Source organism: Falco naumanni, chromosome 7 (genome assembly GCF_017639655.2).
Source record: "Falco naumanni isolate bFalNau1 chromosome 7, bFalNau1.pat, whole genome shotgun sequence".
Taxonomy (NCBI): Eukaryota; Metazoa; Chordata; class Aves; order Falconiformes; family Falconidae; genus Falco; species Falco naumanni.
Window position 1 is genome coordinate 30,610,505 of NC_054060.1, and position 14,834 is coordinate 30,625,338.

Here is a 14,834-nt window from a genome sequence, read left to right on the forward strand (position 1 = left end):
AATGACACGCTCAACTTCACCTAAAAAGCCAGTCTAGCCATCAGACTGTGCTAGAACTTCGCTTTCGCAGAGTATGCTATCAATAACTTTATGAGCTACTCATTGCACTGTTCAGTCCAGACCAAAAGCAGCACACAGGACAGTGAATAAATCTGGGAATTAAAGTATGTCACTGACAAACACAACAAACAGAATAAAGTACACGTAACAAAGCAAAACATGTGCATCTGCAGGTTCTGCCGCTTATTGCTGGGGACAGCAGGAAGTTATACTGCTTTTGCCAAATTTTACCTTCTATTGGTATAAAACCTCCCTGACCTACATTCTTTGTTATCAACCCTTGCTTGCATTTCAATTAGCTTAGCTGGTTTGGTTTAAGTAAAATCAAAGTTTGAAATAGTATTACTGCCTACTTGAGGGCGATATAACTGGCTTGGTAGGTCGGCAGAAATGGATGCAGGCGTAAAATAGGTCAGCAAAATTGTGAATAGATCATACTGACTCAAAAGTATTTGTATTGGCATGTGTAAACAGAAATGCAGTCTCTGACAGGCACAACAGCAGATGCTGGGGTTGTTGAGGCCTTAATTGTAGTACTGTGTCCAGTCTTGGGATGCTACAGTTCAAAAAAAAGACGCAAATGATTTTAAGATGACATGGGGAGAAGAAATAAGCATCTTAAGGGGTTTAATACTGTGACACTCAGGGAAGGATTGAAATAGAATTGCTTAGTCTATAGGTAAGAAAGTTTAGGGGACACATATTTCTTAAGATATGCAAGAGGCATACTGAGAGGAGAGGCAAAACTGTTCACATCAATTACAGTCACATTTCAGTAGCAGCGAGTTCCAGGTTCCTCAATGTGAACCGGACCAGGGAGCTTACCTGCCTGAAAATTAGTGATTTTGAAAGTAGTTTCACAACAGCTTAAAGCCCTCTAAATTGAGTCTGCCACAGTCCTGCACCTCTTCCGTTACGCCAACATTGGTACTCACACACCTGGAGGGTAAGCCAAGTCGAGAAGCAGAGTGGGACACAAACTAGGGACACAAACTAGGTACCTGTTGTAGGATTAGTATGTTCAGAGGGTTCAGGCACCTAGAACCTGCACAAACAGGGGGGGTGTGACCGACCCAACAAAGCAACCAGCTCTCAAACTGCCCTTGAGCTCATCTCCTAAAAAATGACTGCACCTCAGCGAGTTTTGGTCACACCGATGCAGGAGGGCTGCTGCTCGTGAGTCGCGTTTTTTTTCTGCCAGAAATACAGGGGAAACAGTGAATGGTATTTTTAAATATCGCAGCTGTATTAATACTGTCAGTTGCATTTTGGAAAAGAAAGCCCAAAACAAAACCACCAAACACCAAGCCATCAGGTAAATAAATTTAAACAAATTCGATAATATTTAACAGAACTATCTACAAGCGCTTTTTCTGTGGGCCACTCTACACATAAATACACTTAAAAAAAAAAAAAGGCGCAAAATTATTCAGACAGCAATCACAGGCTGGCTAAGAAACCCAAGGGTAAGTGCTGCAGAAGCCCTGTCGCGATATGGAGGCCACTGCCTCCCGGCTCTCGTTACCGTGCAACCCAAGGCAGCGGCGGGCCCCGCCGAGCGGCTCGGGCCCCGGCACAGCCCGGCCCCGGCCCCGGTCCCGCGGTAGCCGCAGGGAGGCCGCTCCCGCCCGCGGCCCGCCCCGGGAAGGGGGTCCGTGCTGCCCGCTCCGCTGCGGCGGGACAAGGGCTCTACCTCAGCGTTCGCAGGGTCTGACCCCGGCATCGCCGAGATGTTTTACCTCAGCCGACGGGCCTCGCTCTAGCGGCGGCCGGCGCTCGTCCGCCTCGCCCCCGGCCCGCGGAGGGACGAGAAGGGCGAGGGCGATGGCGGTGGCCATGACGAGCCGCTCGCCGCCGCTGCGCACCGCGCCGCCCCCGCCCCGGCCGCGCTCCCCTTTCCCGGCTGTCCCGGCGGCGGCGGCGGGCGCCAATGAGGCGGCGCGGCCCGGCGGCAGGCTCCAGTGGGCGGGCGCGGGGGGCGGGCCGCGGGCCGGGGGGCGGTGGCAGCACGCTCGGTTGTGAGTGAGTGAGTGAGTGTGGGTGAGTGCCATGGCCGGAGCCCGCTGAGAGTGACAATAGGAGCGAGCCGGAGCGCGACCCCCGACGCCCACCGGGATCCCCCCTCTCACCTGAGCCAGCCGCCGGCGGAAGAGGCCTTCCCTCCCCGCGCAGCACCGCCGCGCCGCCCGCCCGGCCTGCCCCCCCCGGCCGCCCGCACCGCGCCCGCCGCTCCCCCTCGGCTCGGCCCGCACTCGGCTCCCCTCGCGCCCCCCCGCCTCCTCAGGGCCCCTCCGCAGGGCTCCGCCGGGAATGTGAGTGAGGCCGCAGCCATCGCAGGCAGGGGGCCGCGCCGAGTGCATGGGACTGAGCGGAGCCCGAGCAGCCGCCCGCTCCTGAACCCGCCGCCAACGCCGCCCTGCGCTGGGGAGGCCGCCAACGCCGCCGAGGCCTACAGGCTCCTGCGCCGCCGCCGCCGCCGCGGCAGGGACCGAGCCCGGCGCGTACCACATTCGGGCCGCCGCCGCCAGGCATCGGCCGCGCTCCGCCAAGCCCGGCTCACGCCGCCGCCGCCTCCATCCCGTCTCCGGCTTCTCTACCAGGAGGGTCAAGGTAACTCCATCCCTCCGTCCCCCCGCGCCGGCCCGCGGGGGAGCGGCGAGGCGGCGGCGGCGCGGGGGGGAGGCGCGGGCGGGCCGAGGGGGAGCCGGGCGGCGGCGGGGAGGTGCGGGGGGCTGCGGGGAGGACATGTTCCAGCTGCGGTGCTCCGCGGCTCCCGTCTGGAAATGACAGCCGAGAGCAGCGGGCGGGAGGCAGCTAATGACACCTCTGCTTCCCCGGGCGCGCAGGAGCCGCGGGCTCCCTTCCCCGCTGCTCTCCGTCGGCATTTGCACGTCCACTCGCCTCGCCGTGCATTGCCCCCCCGCCTCCCCCCGGGGACCAGCCGAGCTGATGTGCGTGGCTTCCTATTGACCGAAATACTTGGGGAATAAAATGCGATCCCCTGCTGAAAGGAACAAGAAGCAGCGGCTGGGCTTGCAGCTTTCCCACTCGCACACAATAAATAATCTCGGGCTCCCCCCCCGGCCCCCCCCCCCCCCCCCCCCCCCCCCCCCCAGCTGAAACTGTATTTCACTGTGGTAGTGCATTCAGGGGAGCGAGCGTGCATTTGGAGAGATGAAAAACCAGATCAGTGTTTACTGTAAGGTTGTTAGGCTGGATGTAGTCTTGTTGAATTAGAATTAGATTTTAATAATTTATAAAGCAGGTTAGGGAAACTGTTACTAAATTTACAGCAGAGAAGTGTCGGTAAAGCTTCTTGCTGACACAATGATCCTGCGGTTTAAGTGATCTACTTTAGTCCCTGTCCATTTTTTTAATTTTATTTTATTTGTAATTTAATTTTGTGAGAGCATGCAAACATTTCTGCAGAAATGGTTACACTTCAATGATGCACGTGATGGAGAGGTGAATCTTTTTGATGAGATGAAATAGGGCCAACCAGTTCAGACTTTAAGAATACATTTTTGCTGATATTTCCAGAATTTGATTTATGTAACAGGTAACTTTGTGTTTATGTGTGTTTTGGCGGACTGTTGAAATCTTAGAAGTGGGTTGCTAAAGTGCAGGCCATTCTATTTCAGTTTATCTGACTTTTTTATTTATTAATCTTGGCTGGGGCCTGAATACCCTGGTAATGGTGGTATTTTTTTTTCTCCCCAGATGATAAACAAGACCAGTTTAAGGTGCAGGTTCATGTTGCTGATAGCATATTATATTTAGAATGCATAACTCGGTAGTGAAAGAATACCTCAGGAGAAATCAAAAAGATAGAACAAGGCTTTTCCCTTATTGTAATGCCAGCTGCACAGTTCAGCTTTTGGGTGCTGCACATGCTTCCTCGAAGAAGCTGTGGAGTTTATACTCCCATTTTTGATAGATTTAGTACACGTATGTAATTTTGCATTAAATAGTTCTTATCTTTCGGAACTTGTTTACGCTGTTGCAATAAATCGTACTTTCTAAAGCTTTTCTTAAAAAGGACAAACCCAAATAGTGTCTGCTTCAAGGGATTTAATCATTGATGAAGCATATGAGTAACCAAATATTTTAATAAAATAAGTACTCGAAAGTGTTCTCTATATTGTGGAATCAACTTCTTTTAGCATACGAGTCACTTTGGTAATTGAAGTCAACAGACATTGAGGATGAGTAATGCTTTCCAAGGACATGTTCTAAGACCCTGATCCTGCAAATGCTTATGCCGATGCTTAACTTTGCACTTGTGTGTAGCCTTAGTGAAATCAACAGAGCTGCCCTTGTTAATAATCGTGCTATTAATGCAGATAGTTCTGTTGATTTCAGTAGGAGCGCACATGCTGGTGAAGTTAACTGTGCAAAGAGCTGCTGGAAATATGTAGGCCTAGATTTCTCCTGTCTCGTTTCCCTTAAGTATTACTCATGTATTTCAGCCAAGATGCGATGGGCCTTTTTAACAGACAGGACGAGACTGGTAAATACAATAGCTGGATGGATTAATTCACTGTTGAAATGTTTCCTTTTGGTATTTCTTAGTAGCATGGAATCAGCTACAGGAGTTACTAAGGCAAATTTTATAGGAAGAAGCAATGCTTATTTCTTAGACCAGCTGATAGAGTTGGGAAACAAACTTTTGCTTGCGGAAACCTTTTTTGGCTCTCTGCCTCTCCCTGCAAACCTCGTCTGGTTTATGCCCTTAGAACAGTTATGGTTACCACACTGCTATTCTTACAGAAATGCCAGGACCTGGAATAACTATGTGTGAAAAGACTCACAAGAAAATAGCTGAATGTTTCTAAAATGGAGAATAAAGAAGTAATATGTAAAATTTGGCTGTTTTAGTGAAATTGTAAAGCTTAGCAGTACTTTTTGTTATGCTTTCTTAAAACTCTAGAAAATCTTGTATGTAGGTATGGCAAATAAACTGAGTTTTTCTTCTGTCCTATTTTTTTTTTCCTTCTATGCATATTGATGACTAATGGCAAAGAACCAGTTGTACCTTTTTGTGTACCCATTCTTTAGCGTGCATGGTCCCTTGCAGAATGAGTTGAAATTACTTTGTCCCAAAGAGTATATAGTTTAAGGCTACAATCCTGTGACAAGTCCACAGTTGTATGACGTTCTATTGACGTAATTATGTCAGCGTTAGGTCTGAATTTTTCCTGTTGCAGGATTTTTGGCAAATGGCAGACACAGATAAAAAAGGGAGTGAGAAAAATTGTTACACTGTTCCATAAGTTTATTCTGTACAATTTGTACATATGTTGGTGAGTTTGCTGTCTTAATCGTATATCCGGGTGAGTTGTCAGCAGGAGAGTGGTGCAGAAAGATGATGATGATGATTTTTTGAAAAATTAGGTTAATCTTTGCCCATTTCATCCATTTGGAATATCTTTCTGACATTTGTTTTCCTTCAGTAGGGATATGTCCTCAGCACCAACTACTCCTCCATCAGTGGATAAAGTAGACGGATTTTCTCGGAAGTCCGTCAGAAAAGCCAGACAGAAGAGGTCACAAAGCTCCTCCCAGTTTAGGTCTCAGGGCAAGCCTATCGAGTTAACTCCCCTGCCTCTGCTAAAAGGTAAGATCAGGAATGATTTTTGATTACTAAAACAGTTTTACTCTACAGCCAGCTTCTAAACTCAAAGTATTCTGTTGCCAGGAACTGCAGGGAAATTTTGCTAGCAATGAGAAATGTTTCATGCCAGAAATGCATATAGTTAAGCTCTACAAAATAGTTTATCTGTGATTTGAAGGTGTGGTAGTTGTTTGCAATGCTCTTGAAAGTTTTAAATGCTGATGTTAACCTGTACTGTGACTTGGATTTTCAAGGCACCCAGGCTGCGTGTATTTCAGTTGGTGAATCCTCAACAGTTGACATAAATAACCAGTAATTTTGGTATGGGTAAATTGACTTGTGAGCAGAGGGAGACTGGTTTTTAGTATCTTTCTCTGTCGTGTGGGTCTGCAACCTGTGACAGTGGTGCCCAGTGCAGCCCACGGGCATGTTTTCATTGCCCTCCAGCAAGGTATTAGTGGGGAGGTGGGACCCCCTCTCCTGCCGTTTGTGAATGGGTAGTTCCCAGCTCCTGGCTTCTGCTGGGTTTGGAAATTGAAAGGTCCAGTGAGCTGCAGCATCTCAAGAGGGTGGATGTGCTGCCAATCAGGTCTTAGGCAAGACACTACTGTTTTGAGAACCTGAGTATCCCAGCTCGCGTTGAGTTTCTTCTGGCAGTTTTAACCTCTAATTTGGGAAAGAAAATTATGATCCAGCATACTACTCTTGAAAGGATGCCAATATCTCTGTAATATCTTGAATGCTTCCCCTAAATCCCAGTTGTCACTGAATTTCAGTACAAATACAGGGGCCAAAAGCACTTCTCAGAATTATGTCTGGTGAGGAAGGGGGGATCGCCTTTCAGAAGTGTTTCTTTTACACTGAATTATCAAATGGTTTATTTGGTTTTGTGGATTTTTTTCATTGCTATTCTTTTCTGCTATAAGTAGTGAAAACAAGTGTGGTCGTTGCTGATAATTCTGCAAAATAGCAAGATTATGTGTGTCCCATTTTTGCTTTGTGGCAAGTATATTTCCCATATTCCCTCCTCTACCTGTTTGGAAAATATGTTAATCAGATTATTGAAAAAATTAATAAATATGTATTTGAACTTTGATTTAGTTCTTAACCCCACTTCTTCATAAGAAGAGAGAAGTTGGAAAAAAACCCTCACCCCTTAATGTGTGTCTTTCAAATTAAAAGTAGGATTCTAGGATCAGTTCTAGTGGAGTAGTCATTAAAATATTTTGGGTTCCTTTCTGTGAGATACTTGTAAGAATGCACAAATGGCCATACTGGATCAAAAGAAAGCTCCACCTAGCCCCACTGCATTGTGCCTGACAGTGATCAACCTAGAAGCATAGAGTAAAGTAGAAGAGCGGGAGGCCTGGAGCTGTGCTGTACCAGAATGCTCCCCACCTTCAGCATTTTTCGGTTTATGGTCTGTTGGTGCCAGCAGATTTGACTTTGTAGTCTGTAACGAGTATTATTTTACGATTTTTTTCTTGTTGTTTTGCGACAGTATAATGAAGAAGCCAATTCTCCTTTAAAATAAGTTTAAAGCTCAGTGTACTTTTTGCAGGTCATTTTTGATATGCAGGTTGTTTCCTTTAAAAATAGTAGTTGCTGCACTTCAGAAGGTGAATGGAGTTTATCCTTTGTCTTAAATGGCTAGATTACTGGACAACATTGAGATTTGTATTTGTATAAATGAAGAAATTGATGTTATATTTTTTTCAGTTTGTTGTGTAGTCCCATTTGGGGAATAAACTGGGTATGTGCACAAGCATAAAAACATTGTCTTTGTCTGAGTACCTGGTCTTGCAGAAATATAGGCTTGGGCAGGTGCTTTATTTGACTACTGTAGTTAGTCCTGTGGACTGAGATATAACACTATAATAAGATAAAACAAACAGATGGGGAGCAGAGAGTGTTGGTGAGACATTTATGATTAGTGTCATAATCAGTTACAGTGGTCCAGCTTCAAATGAAGAACCTGATCCTGTGAGTTAGTTTTCCCTCTTTGACTTAATGCGGATTCTCAGAGGCACAGGGATCTACCTGTGCAGATTTAATTTGCAGGATTTGAACCTAACAATCTACCTGAAACAGTAGTGATATTGGTCCCTGTTGAAGGGACACTGGCAGTTAAAAATCATGTTACTGTTTGGAAATATTCTTGACCTACATTAATGTTTGTAACATTCAGGATTATTAAACCTGAAAGAAGTGAGGAGACAATTTTCTCCTGCGTTTTTCGTACTTTTCGTGGCCAATTGCCTGAAAGTCCTAATTTTTTAAACTCAGGTTTACACTTCAAACAAGTGACTAGTCCTATTACCTCAGTCCAGTAACCATATGATTTCCAATTTTATTCTTGTTGTTTGGGTCTTTCAAACCAAAACAGAGAAGAGGCTTCAGCAAAATAGCATTTTAAAGTCTCAGAAAAATGCAGTCAGTTTGGAGACCTACAGTTGCTAAGTTTATTTAAACTTCTTGTTTTGTGTAAATTTCAAGTTTAATTAAACCTCTTCAGGAATATTTCAGTGCAGGAAATCTTTAGAGGACAGACCTCAAATTCAACCTTAGATGTTTTTCATATTTCATGATTGAGGAGCTTTGCTGACAAAAACATACGTGGTATGTTCCCTTCTTCTTAAAAAAAAAACCCAAATATATTGTATATTGGCATTTACAGGCTGCCTTCTCTCAAACAGCACTTTTATGGACTTCAGTATCTTCTTTGATTATAAGAATCATGTATGCAGAAAGCTAGATAAATGCTTAGTCCATTCTTTGCAAGTTTTTATATATGCCTGTCACCATAATGATTTGAGCACCTTCCAGTAGTGTATTAAGTGACGTGACTACACATCTGTCACATCTTATCTGCTCTCATTCCTTTCCCTAGGGGCAGAGTCATATATAGTGAAATGGCTTGTTTTGGTAGTGTTTTAATGCAGTCTGTTGCCTTCTGTGAACATACACGCCTGTATTGCAAAAACAGATAAGTCAGCGTTGTTGTTGTTCATCTGGTAATAAAAATGTTTCAGGAAAAAATAATAGAAGAGACAGTATGTTTTGATGATATGTACAAGTCTGAAGGATAAGCTGCTGTTTAGGAAATGTAATAAGAACCACCGGAATTTTCAGTATTGCTTATTCCAGAAAAAAAAATATAGAGAAATTAAGTTGTTACTGTTTTGTTTGTTTGTTTGGTTGGTTTTTGTTTGCTTGTTGTTTTTTTAGTTTTTTTAATTTAATTAACAGAAGTGTGTGTATTTTATCTTTTTGAAACAAACCTTCAATGTATTTAGAAACTAAGATGTGCCTTCGAAGGCTCTTTTGGGCTGCCTTTGGGCTTTCAAAAGCCACAAGCCAAAAAGCTGCTCTGTTTGCCTACAGTAAAGACTTAACTTTTTCTGAAAATGTAATTGTATTTTTATTTATTGCATTGTGACTAAATCTAATTTGGAGTTATCTTTTTTAATATGACTAATGTGCAATATAACATTTTAAAACCAGCCTTTTCTCCTTTGTGTCAAGTGTAGAGGAATGCAATGAGAAGTGCATATGGGAGTTGTGATACAATTGTCCTGCATTTTCAAGATGTGTATTCTTAACTATTTTCAATCTCGCGTGCATTTTTAAATGTTTGCCTGCCTGGTGTATCTTGCAGTGCATTATGGCTTTAGATTTTGGCTTTACTTTTAAAGAGGTTATTGGTATCATCAAGGCTGGCAGGTCCTGTGGGGAACTGGTTTGTGGCAGAGCAGTCCTGGTGAAGGGCCCTTTCTGGGAAAGAGTACCTTTCCCTCTGTGCCTTAGGTCAAAACCAGCCCAAGTTTGTTAACTGGGTTTGTGGCATGCCTCAAATCATGCTTCTTTTGTAGAGGAAGATAGTATTATGTGTATATTGGATAGGTGTATTATTTATCGGAGGGTTATTTTACTTTCATTTCGTATAGGTACTCTTTTTGCTTAGAAGTCTCTGGAGGTACATTGGTTGGAGTGCAACGTTAAGAGTTGGTTGGAAAAAAGTATATTGTAGCACTGGACACATGAAACCAGAGCAATTTCAGTATTACCTGTAAAAAGGGGGAGGGGGAGTTCATTTGTGTTTCTACCACACCTGTAATGTGTGTGGGACTGTCCAGAAGAAGACGACAGACATTTAGATGACTAAAAAGATGATACGCCTTATGAATACGTGTGTAGCATCTTGAGAAATTGGACAGAAACTTGCATGTAATTCTCAGTGTTCTTTCCGTACCACTTGCCTTCATTAACAATACATGTTAGGTAAAGCAAACCATCCAAAAGTAAGACTGTGAAATTTTAAATCAGTGTATCCCATTTTTGTAATTTCAAGGTGTGCCTATTTTTTCCTATCACCCTCCCACATTTTCCAATGATCTAATGTAGTTACTGTAGTTTACTTTCAGGTTTTCTAAAACCATTGTATATTTTTGATGAAAACAGCTCAAAGTCTGATTTTTATTTTTAGGTAATTTTTCTTCCTTAAAATAGACACTCAGAACAGAAGTTCTCTGTCAACAGTACCAATTGCTTTGCTGCCTCAATATTATGAAATTTATTGAGCTTCTAATACATTTATCAGATAGTTTCCATGGCATTAAAGAGTTGCTGTAGTGGCAACAAAAGAGCATTGCATAGTCAAAAAGGGAAAATCTCTTTTCAGTTGCTGTTTGCTTTTGATCATTGTATTATTTCCCTATGGTTGAGATTTTATTATAAGCTTTTTTTATGAATCCTATCTATAGGTCAAATGCTGAAGTTCCTAAACAGTAAAAAAGTCTTACTAACTCCAGAAGCCTCTTGACTAAGTGAGAACTGCAAGATGTGCACCTTCTTTTTCAAACACTATTACTTTTGATTTTTTAAAAATTTCCTTTATCATAAAAAGGTCTGGCTTTTTCAGGCTTGTGGATACTGTCTTCAGAACTGTGCATACGGGAAATAGTTTGGATTTGGGTTGTATAAGAAGAAAGATGCAGCTTCTGTTTTCTGTTGACTTCCGTGGGGTTTGGCTGCTTGTCTTCACTGGGCTACTCTCTGTTTGTGACATTTGAAATACTTTACAGGTATCAATAAACTGTTAATAATATACCTAAGCTAAATATGTTATCCTAATTTATAAACAGGAATTGAGGGTCATAGTGGTTATGGCTTTTCAAAATAAAATTTTGCTTTATTTCCATAATTGGAAATAGATCCCAGGACTACCAGTTCATTTTGTGAAAGAAATGCTGGAACTTATATTATGCTGTACATACTTAATGGTGAATCAAGCATCAATCCTGGAACTACTTTTAGGAATTTTGTGCCCATTCTGGTTGAAATAAATCTGGACATAATGGGCCATCTCTCTGTAAGATTAGGGAATAGGGCCACAGCCCCAAAAGGGAGAAGGACGTGGCCAATCTGTTATTTTTTCTTAAGTTTTATGAGGTTCTTGTCATATGTAATTAATTTCTTCACTTTCTTTTGTGCTCTTGGCAATTGTTTTTTTAATATATACTTAACTTTCTATTTTTTTCAGCATCTGGTGGTTGTAGAATAATCCTTTCCAATAATCTTAAATGTTTCTGGTTGTTTCTAGAAGGTATTTGTTTGATGGTGTTTAGAAAGGGCCATCTACTAATTACAGTCTTTGTGAATTTTTCTCTACTTGTTGTCTACTACATTTGGAAGTTTGTAGATTTGTAGTTTTGTAGAGAGAATGGGCATGTGTATGCTGACTACACATGGAAATGCTGACTTGTAGTTAAGATCATAGTAAAATAACACCTCCTTATCTTGACAGTGTATTAGTGAAACTGCAGTTGGTGAGAATGTCAGCTTGGCCCCGATCTTCTAATGTTTCCATTCAGTTGTCTTTATTTATTTTTAAGTCTCCTTAGGCCTGGTGATTTTCCTATAGCTGTGGTGGTGGTGGTTTTTTGTTTGTGGGGGGCCGTGTGTGTGTGTTTTGTTTTGTTTTGCTTTTTAACCTGAAGCCCTCAGTGTAGTTGTTTTACTCCTGGAATTTGTTAGTCTACCTCCTAGAAATGTTAAGTGATGATCATTCCCACCTCTTCCTTTTCTTTTCTCTTTTATTTATTTTTAAAGTGAAGTAACTTGTCATCACTGTGTAAAATGTATTTCTGTACTCTTCACATGATTGAGTCTAAAATCTTGATTTTCTGCAGGGATGTTTAGACTTTACCATCATCAGAAACTTTTAGTTTCAGTCTGTATTTGCACAGTATGTCTCTGTAATATGTTTCCCAGTATTATTTATTTCTCTAATAATATCACAATTTTCTTTTCTGTGTCCAAGTGTAACCCTGTGGGTCTGTAACAGAACCTCCTGTTTCTGTAATAAGCACCTCCTTTATATTCCTTTCCTAAAGTACTTTTGACAAATACAAGTCCTAGTTTATCCATGCAGTTATTTCTATATAGTATACATGATGGCCGCCTTTATAATTGATTACGATATGTAGCTTTACTGCTGTGAAAGGGACATATTCCATATCTCTGGAATTACGTGTGCATTTATAAAAAATGTGTTTGTTTATATTAAATGTGTGTAATATAATTTGTGTATGTAAAATAAGTTATATTTAATGTCATATAAAATTTAGATTTTGAGCTTATTTAATTTTCTATTCTGTTTTTAAAATTCAGTACTTACAATGGAATGCTACTTCTGTTAATTGGTAAAGCTTTATAGTAGTAGACTATATAGTAGTAATAGACTATATAGTCCCTTCATGTTCATCTGTTCTAAGCTACTGCCTCCCTGAGAAAAGAGCATTTTCATTTATGCTTTCTGGGGAGTGGGAGGAGGACAGAAACCTATTTTTAGATTCAGGGTAACTTCCTTTCACCTACAGTTTTTTCAGTGAAGTTATTACTGTTTCTTTGGCTCAATCAGGCAAAAATCCTTAGAAGTAACAGCCGAGAGGGCTTGCTGAGTTCAGTGAGTTTTGGTAGGGTTAGGCATTTATGGATCAGTGGTGGGACTGTGTAATCTTGGTAACTGTCTAATTCATAAATATCAGCAAATGGGCAACCATTACTTCATCAAAGGTTAAGGAAAATATGTTAGAAAAATACCGGAGTCGTCTTTCAGAAGGGTATGACAGGGCTTTTCTTAGTTTGAAACCTCGCTGGTTTTAAGTGTCAGTCTTTATTGGCAGGTACAGTTACATGAGGGTTTTTTCTGGTGGCAAACCTTCTTCAAGAAGTTCCCAAGCATATACCACAGTGCACTACCTCTCATCTGTGCCGAGATGAGTGTCCATGGGGACAACAGTGTAAACCAGATTGTTAAAAACATTTTGTCTCCTCCTATTTTAGTGATGTTCCTGATCCTGTGTCCTCTCAAACAATTAATGTAGAACAACTGAAATGGTGAACTTTTAGGAAGGGTTGATGGCTTCTGTGTGTGGTTTGCTGCTTAAAGGAAAAAAAAAAAAAAAAGTAAAAATTGCTGCAGCTACAGTCTGAGGATTTTTATCAAGCATTTTCAAAAGATAAGGTAGCTGTCCAGAGAACTGGTGTAGAATACTTTTGTGCCCACAGTTGTTGCACTTGATTGAAAAAATTGACAATTTCAAACAAAGTCTTGAAGTCAGGCTACAGGGGAATCAGTTCTGATCAGGAGTAATAATGAATTGCAATGATGGAAGGTTTTTCTAGTAGATAGTGACGTGTGTATCACTTTGAAAATGCATATATTTAATAATAATTTTATTTAAAACATTTTAACATGTTACGGTGTTTTTATTAATACATTTTTATAAAAAAGATTATTATTTTGCATTTATGCCCTTTATTTATTTTTATTGTTATTTTTTCCTTTCCAGTCTGTATGACAGGTTCTCAACTGTGGTATTTTCCTTGCATGTAAAGTGCATGGGCCTTCCCGTGGCATCTGCAAGGGTCTGGGACAGAGGAGGAACACAATACAACAGAGCTGATATACCTGGTTAAATGGGCAGAAGGCAAGAAAGTGAAAGGGATCGTTTCTGGATAGCTTCCTAAAAGAAAAAGTAGAATAGCAGATTGCTGTAAAGTCTGTTGAACATCATTGGACATATTGCTAGCTTTTCTGTAACAGCATCTGCTTGCGTTCCCTGGTCTGAAGAGCTTGTTCTAATAACTTAATGTTGGACTTCAGAACTGATCAAGTTGTAAGAGAGGTGGAGGCAAGCAGTTTGTTATTCTGGTTATAAAAGTTTGTGCATAATTAGTTGGGTTTTTTTTCAAGATTTTTATGAAGTTAAAAAGATGTGTCTGCTGCAAAACGTCAGTTGCAGACTCAGCCATCCTTACTTGATGGGTATTTTGCAGAAGCTAAAATAAATAATCAGTGGTGTCTCAAGGATGATGAATAAATGCAGATAACTGTGTGTACCTCCTGGTAAAAGTATTAATTTTAGGACTTGAACCCCCAGCTGGAGGTAATGGTTAAGCACTTAGATACAGTGATTTTTGTTCAGAAAAATCAGATAACCTTCATGAAGAGTAAGGTTAAGCTGAAATTATATGTTCTCTGGAGAAGTACTTTACTGACAGATTTTGATTAAAACAATGAAATAAAGCATTTTATACTTTTCATTGTGAATGATGGCTAGGTATAAATGAGTTTGTGTAATGGGAGGGAAGTGTTTCTTTAGGGATTCTTCTATCATAAGGTTAGATGATCTTCATTAGAACTGTTATTTTTAATGGGTTTCTAAGGCTTTGAGGAGCATGAGAAACAATGTTTAGTGTCATTAAGAAGTAACTGTGGTTTGTGTTGGTTACAGTCTGTAGTTTTCTGTGGGATTCCTGGAAGATTTTTTGGGAAGTTTTAGGGATACGTTGTGTAAGATCTCTATTTTATCACCCTGCTTGTGCTGTCTACCTGATCTGAGCTGACCTTTTGTTGTTTAGGATTTCTGTGCCTCTTTGCAGTGTCATGAGTTTTAATTTTACGATTTATTCTTATGATGAGTTTTTTGTTGTCTTTTTTGTGTGTGCTTGTACCAAACTTGGATTTTCTGGTTTTAAAATGCAGGTGGCAGTAAATTTGTTGCTTTCAAGTTTTGAATCTTTTGTCATATGGGTTGTGTTGTAAAGGAAGATTACTGCAAGTTAAACCTCTCATATTACAAATTGATATTGG

At 41.4% G+C, this 14,834-nt stretch overlaps 1 protein-coding gene across 3 annotated transcripts in view; it reads left to right on the plus strand.

Annotated features, from left to right (window-relative positions):
• The first annotated feature begins 2,038 nt into the window (after positions 1 to 2,038).
• PPP2R5E (protein phosphatase 2 regulatory subunit B'epsilon) overlaps positions 2,039 to 14,834 on the plus strand; it is a 77,417-nt gene continuing 64,621 nt past the window's right edge. For 2 of the 3 annotated variants that reach the window (XM_040600683.1, XM_040600685.1), the window contains exons 1-2: positions 2,039 to 2,670; positions 5,514 to 5,677. In XM_040600683.1, the coding sequence (XP_040456617.1) occupies positions 5,521 to 5,677 (157 nt within the window). In that variant the 5' untranslated portion in view covers positions 2,039 to 2,670; positions 5,514 to 5,520. The remainder of the gene's footprint in view (positions 2,671 to 5,513; positions 5,678 to 14,834) is intronic. The other variant, XM_040600684.1, reaches the window with a different exon arrangement.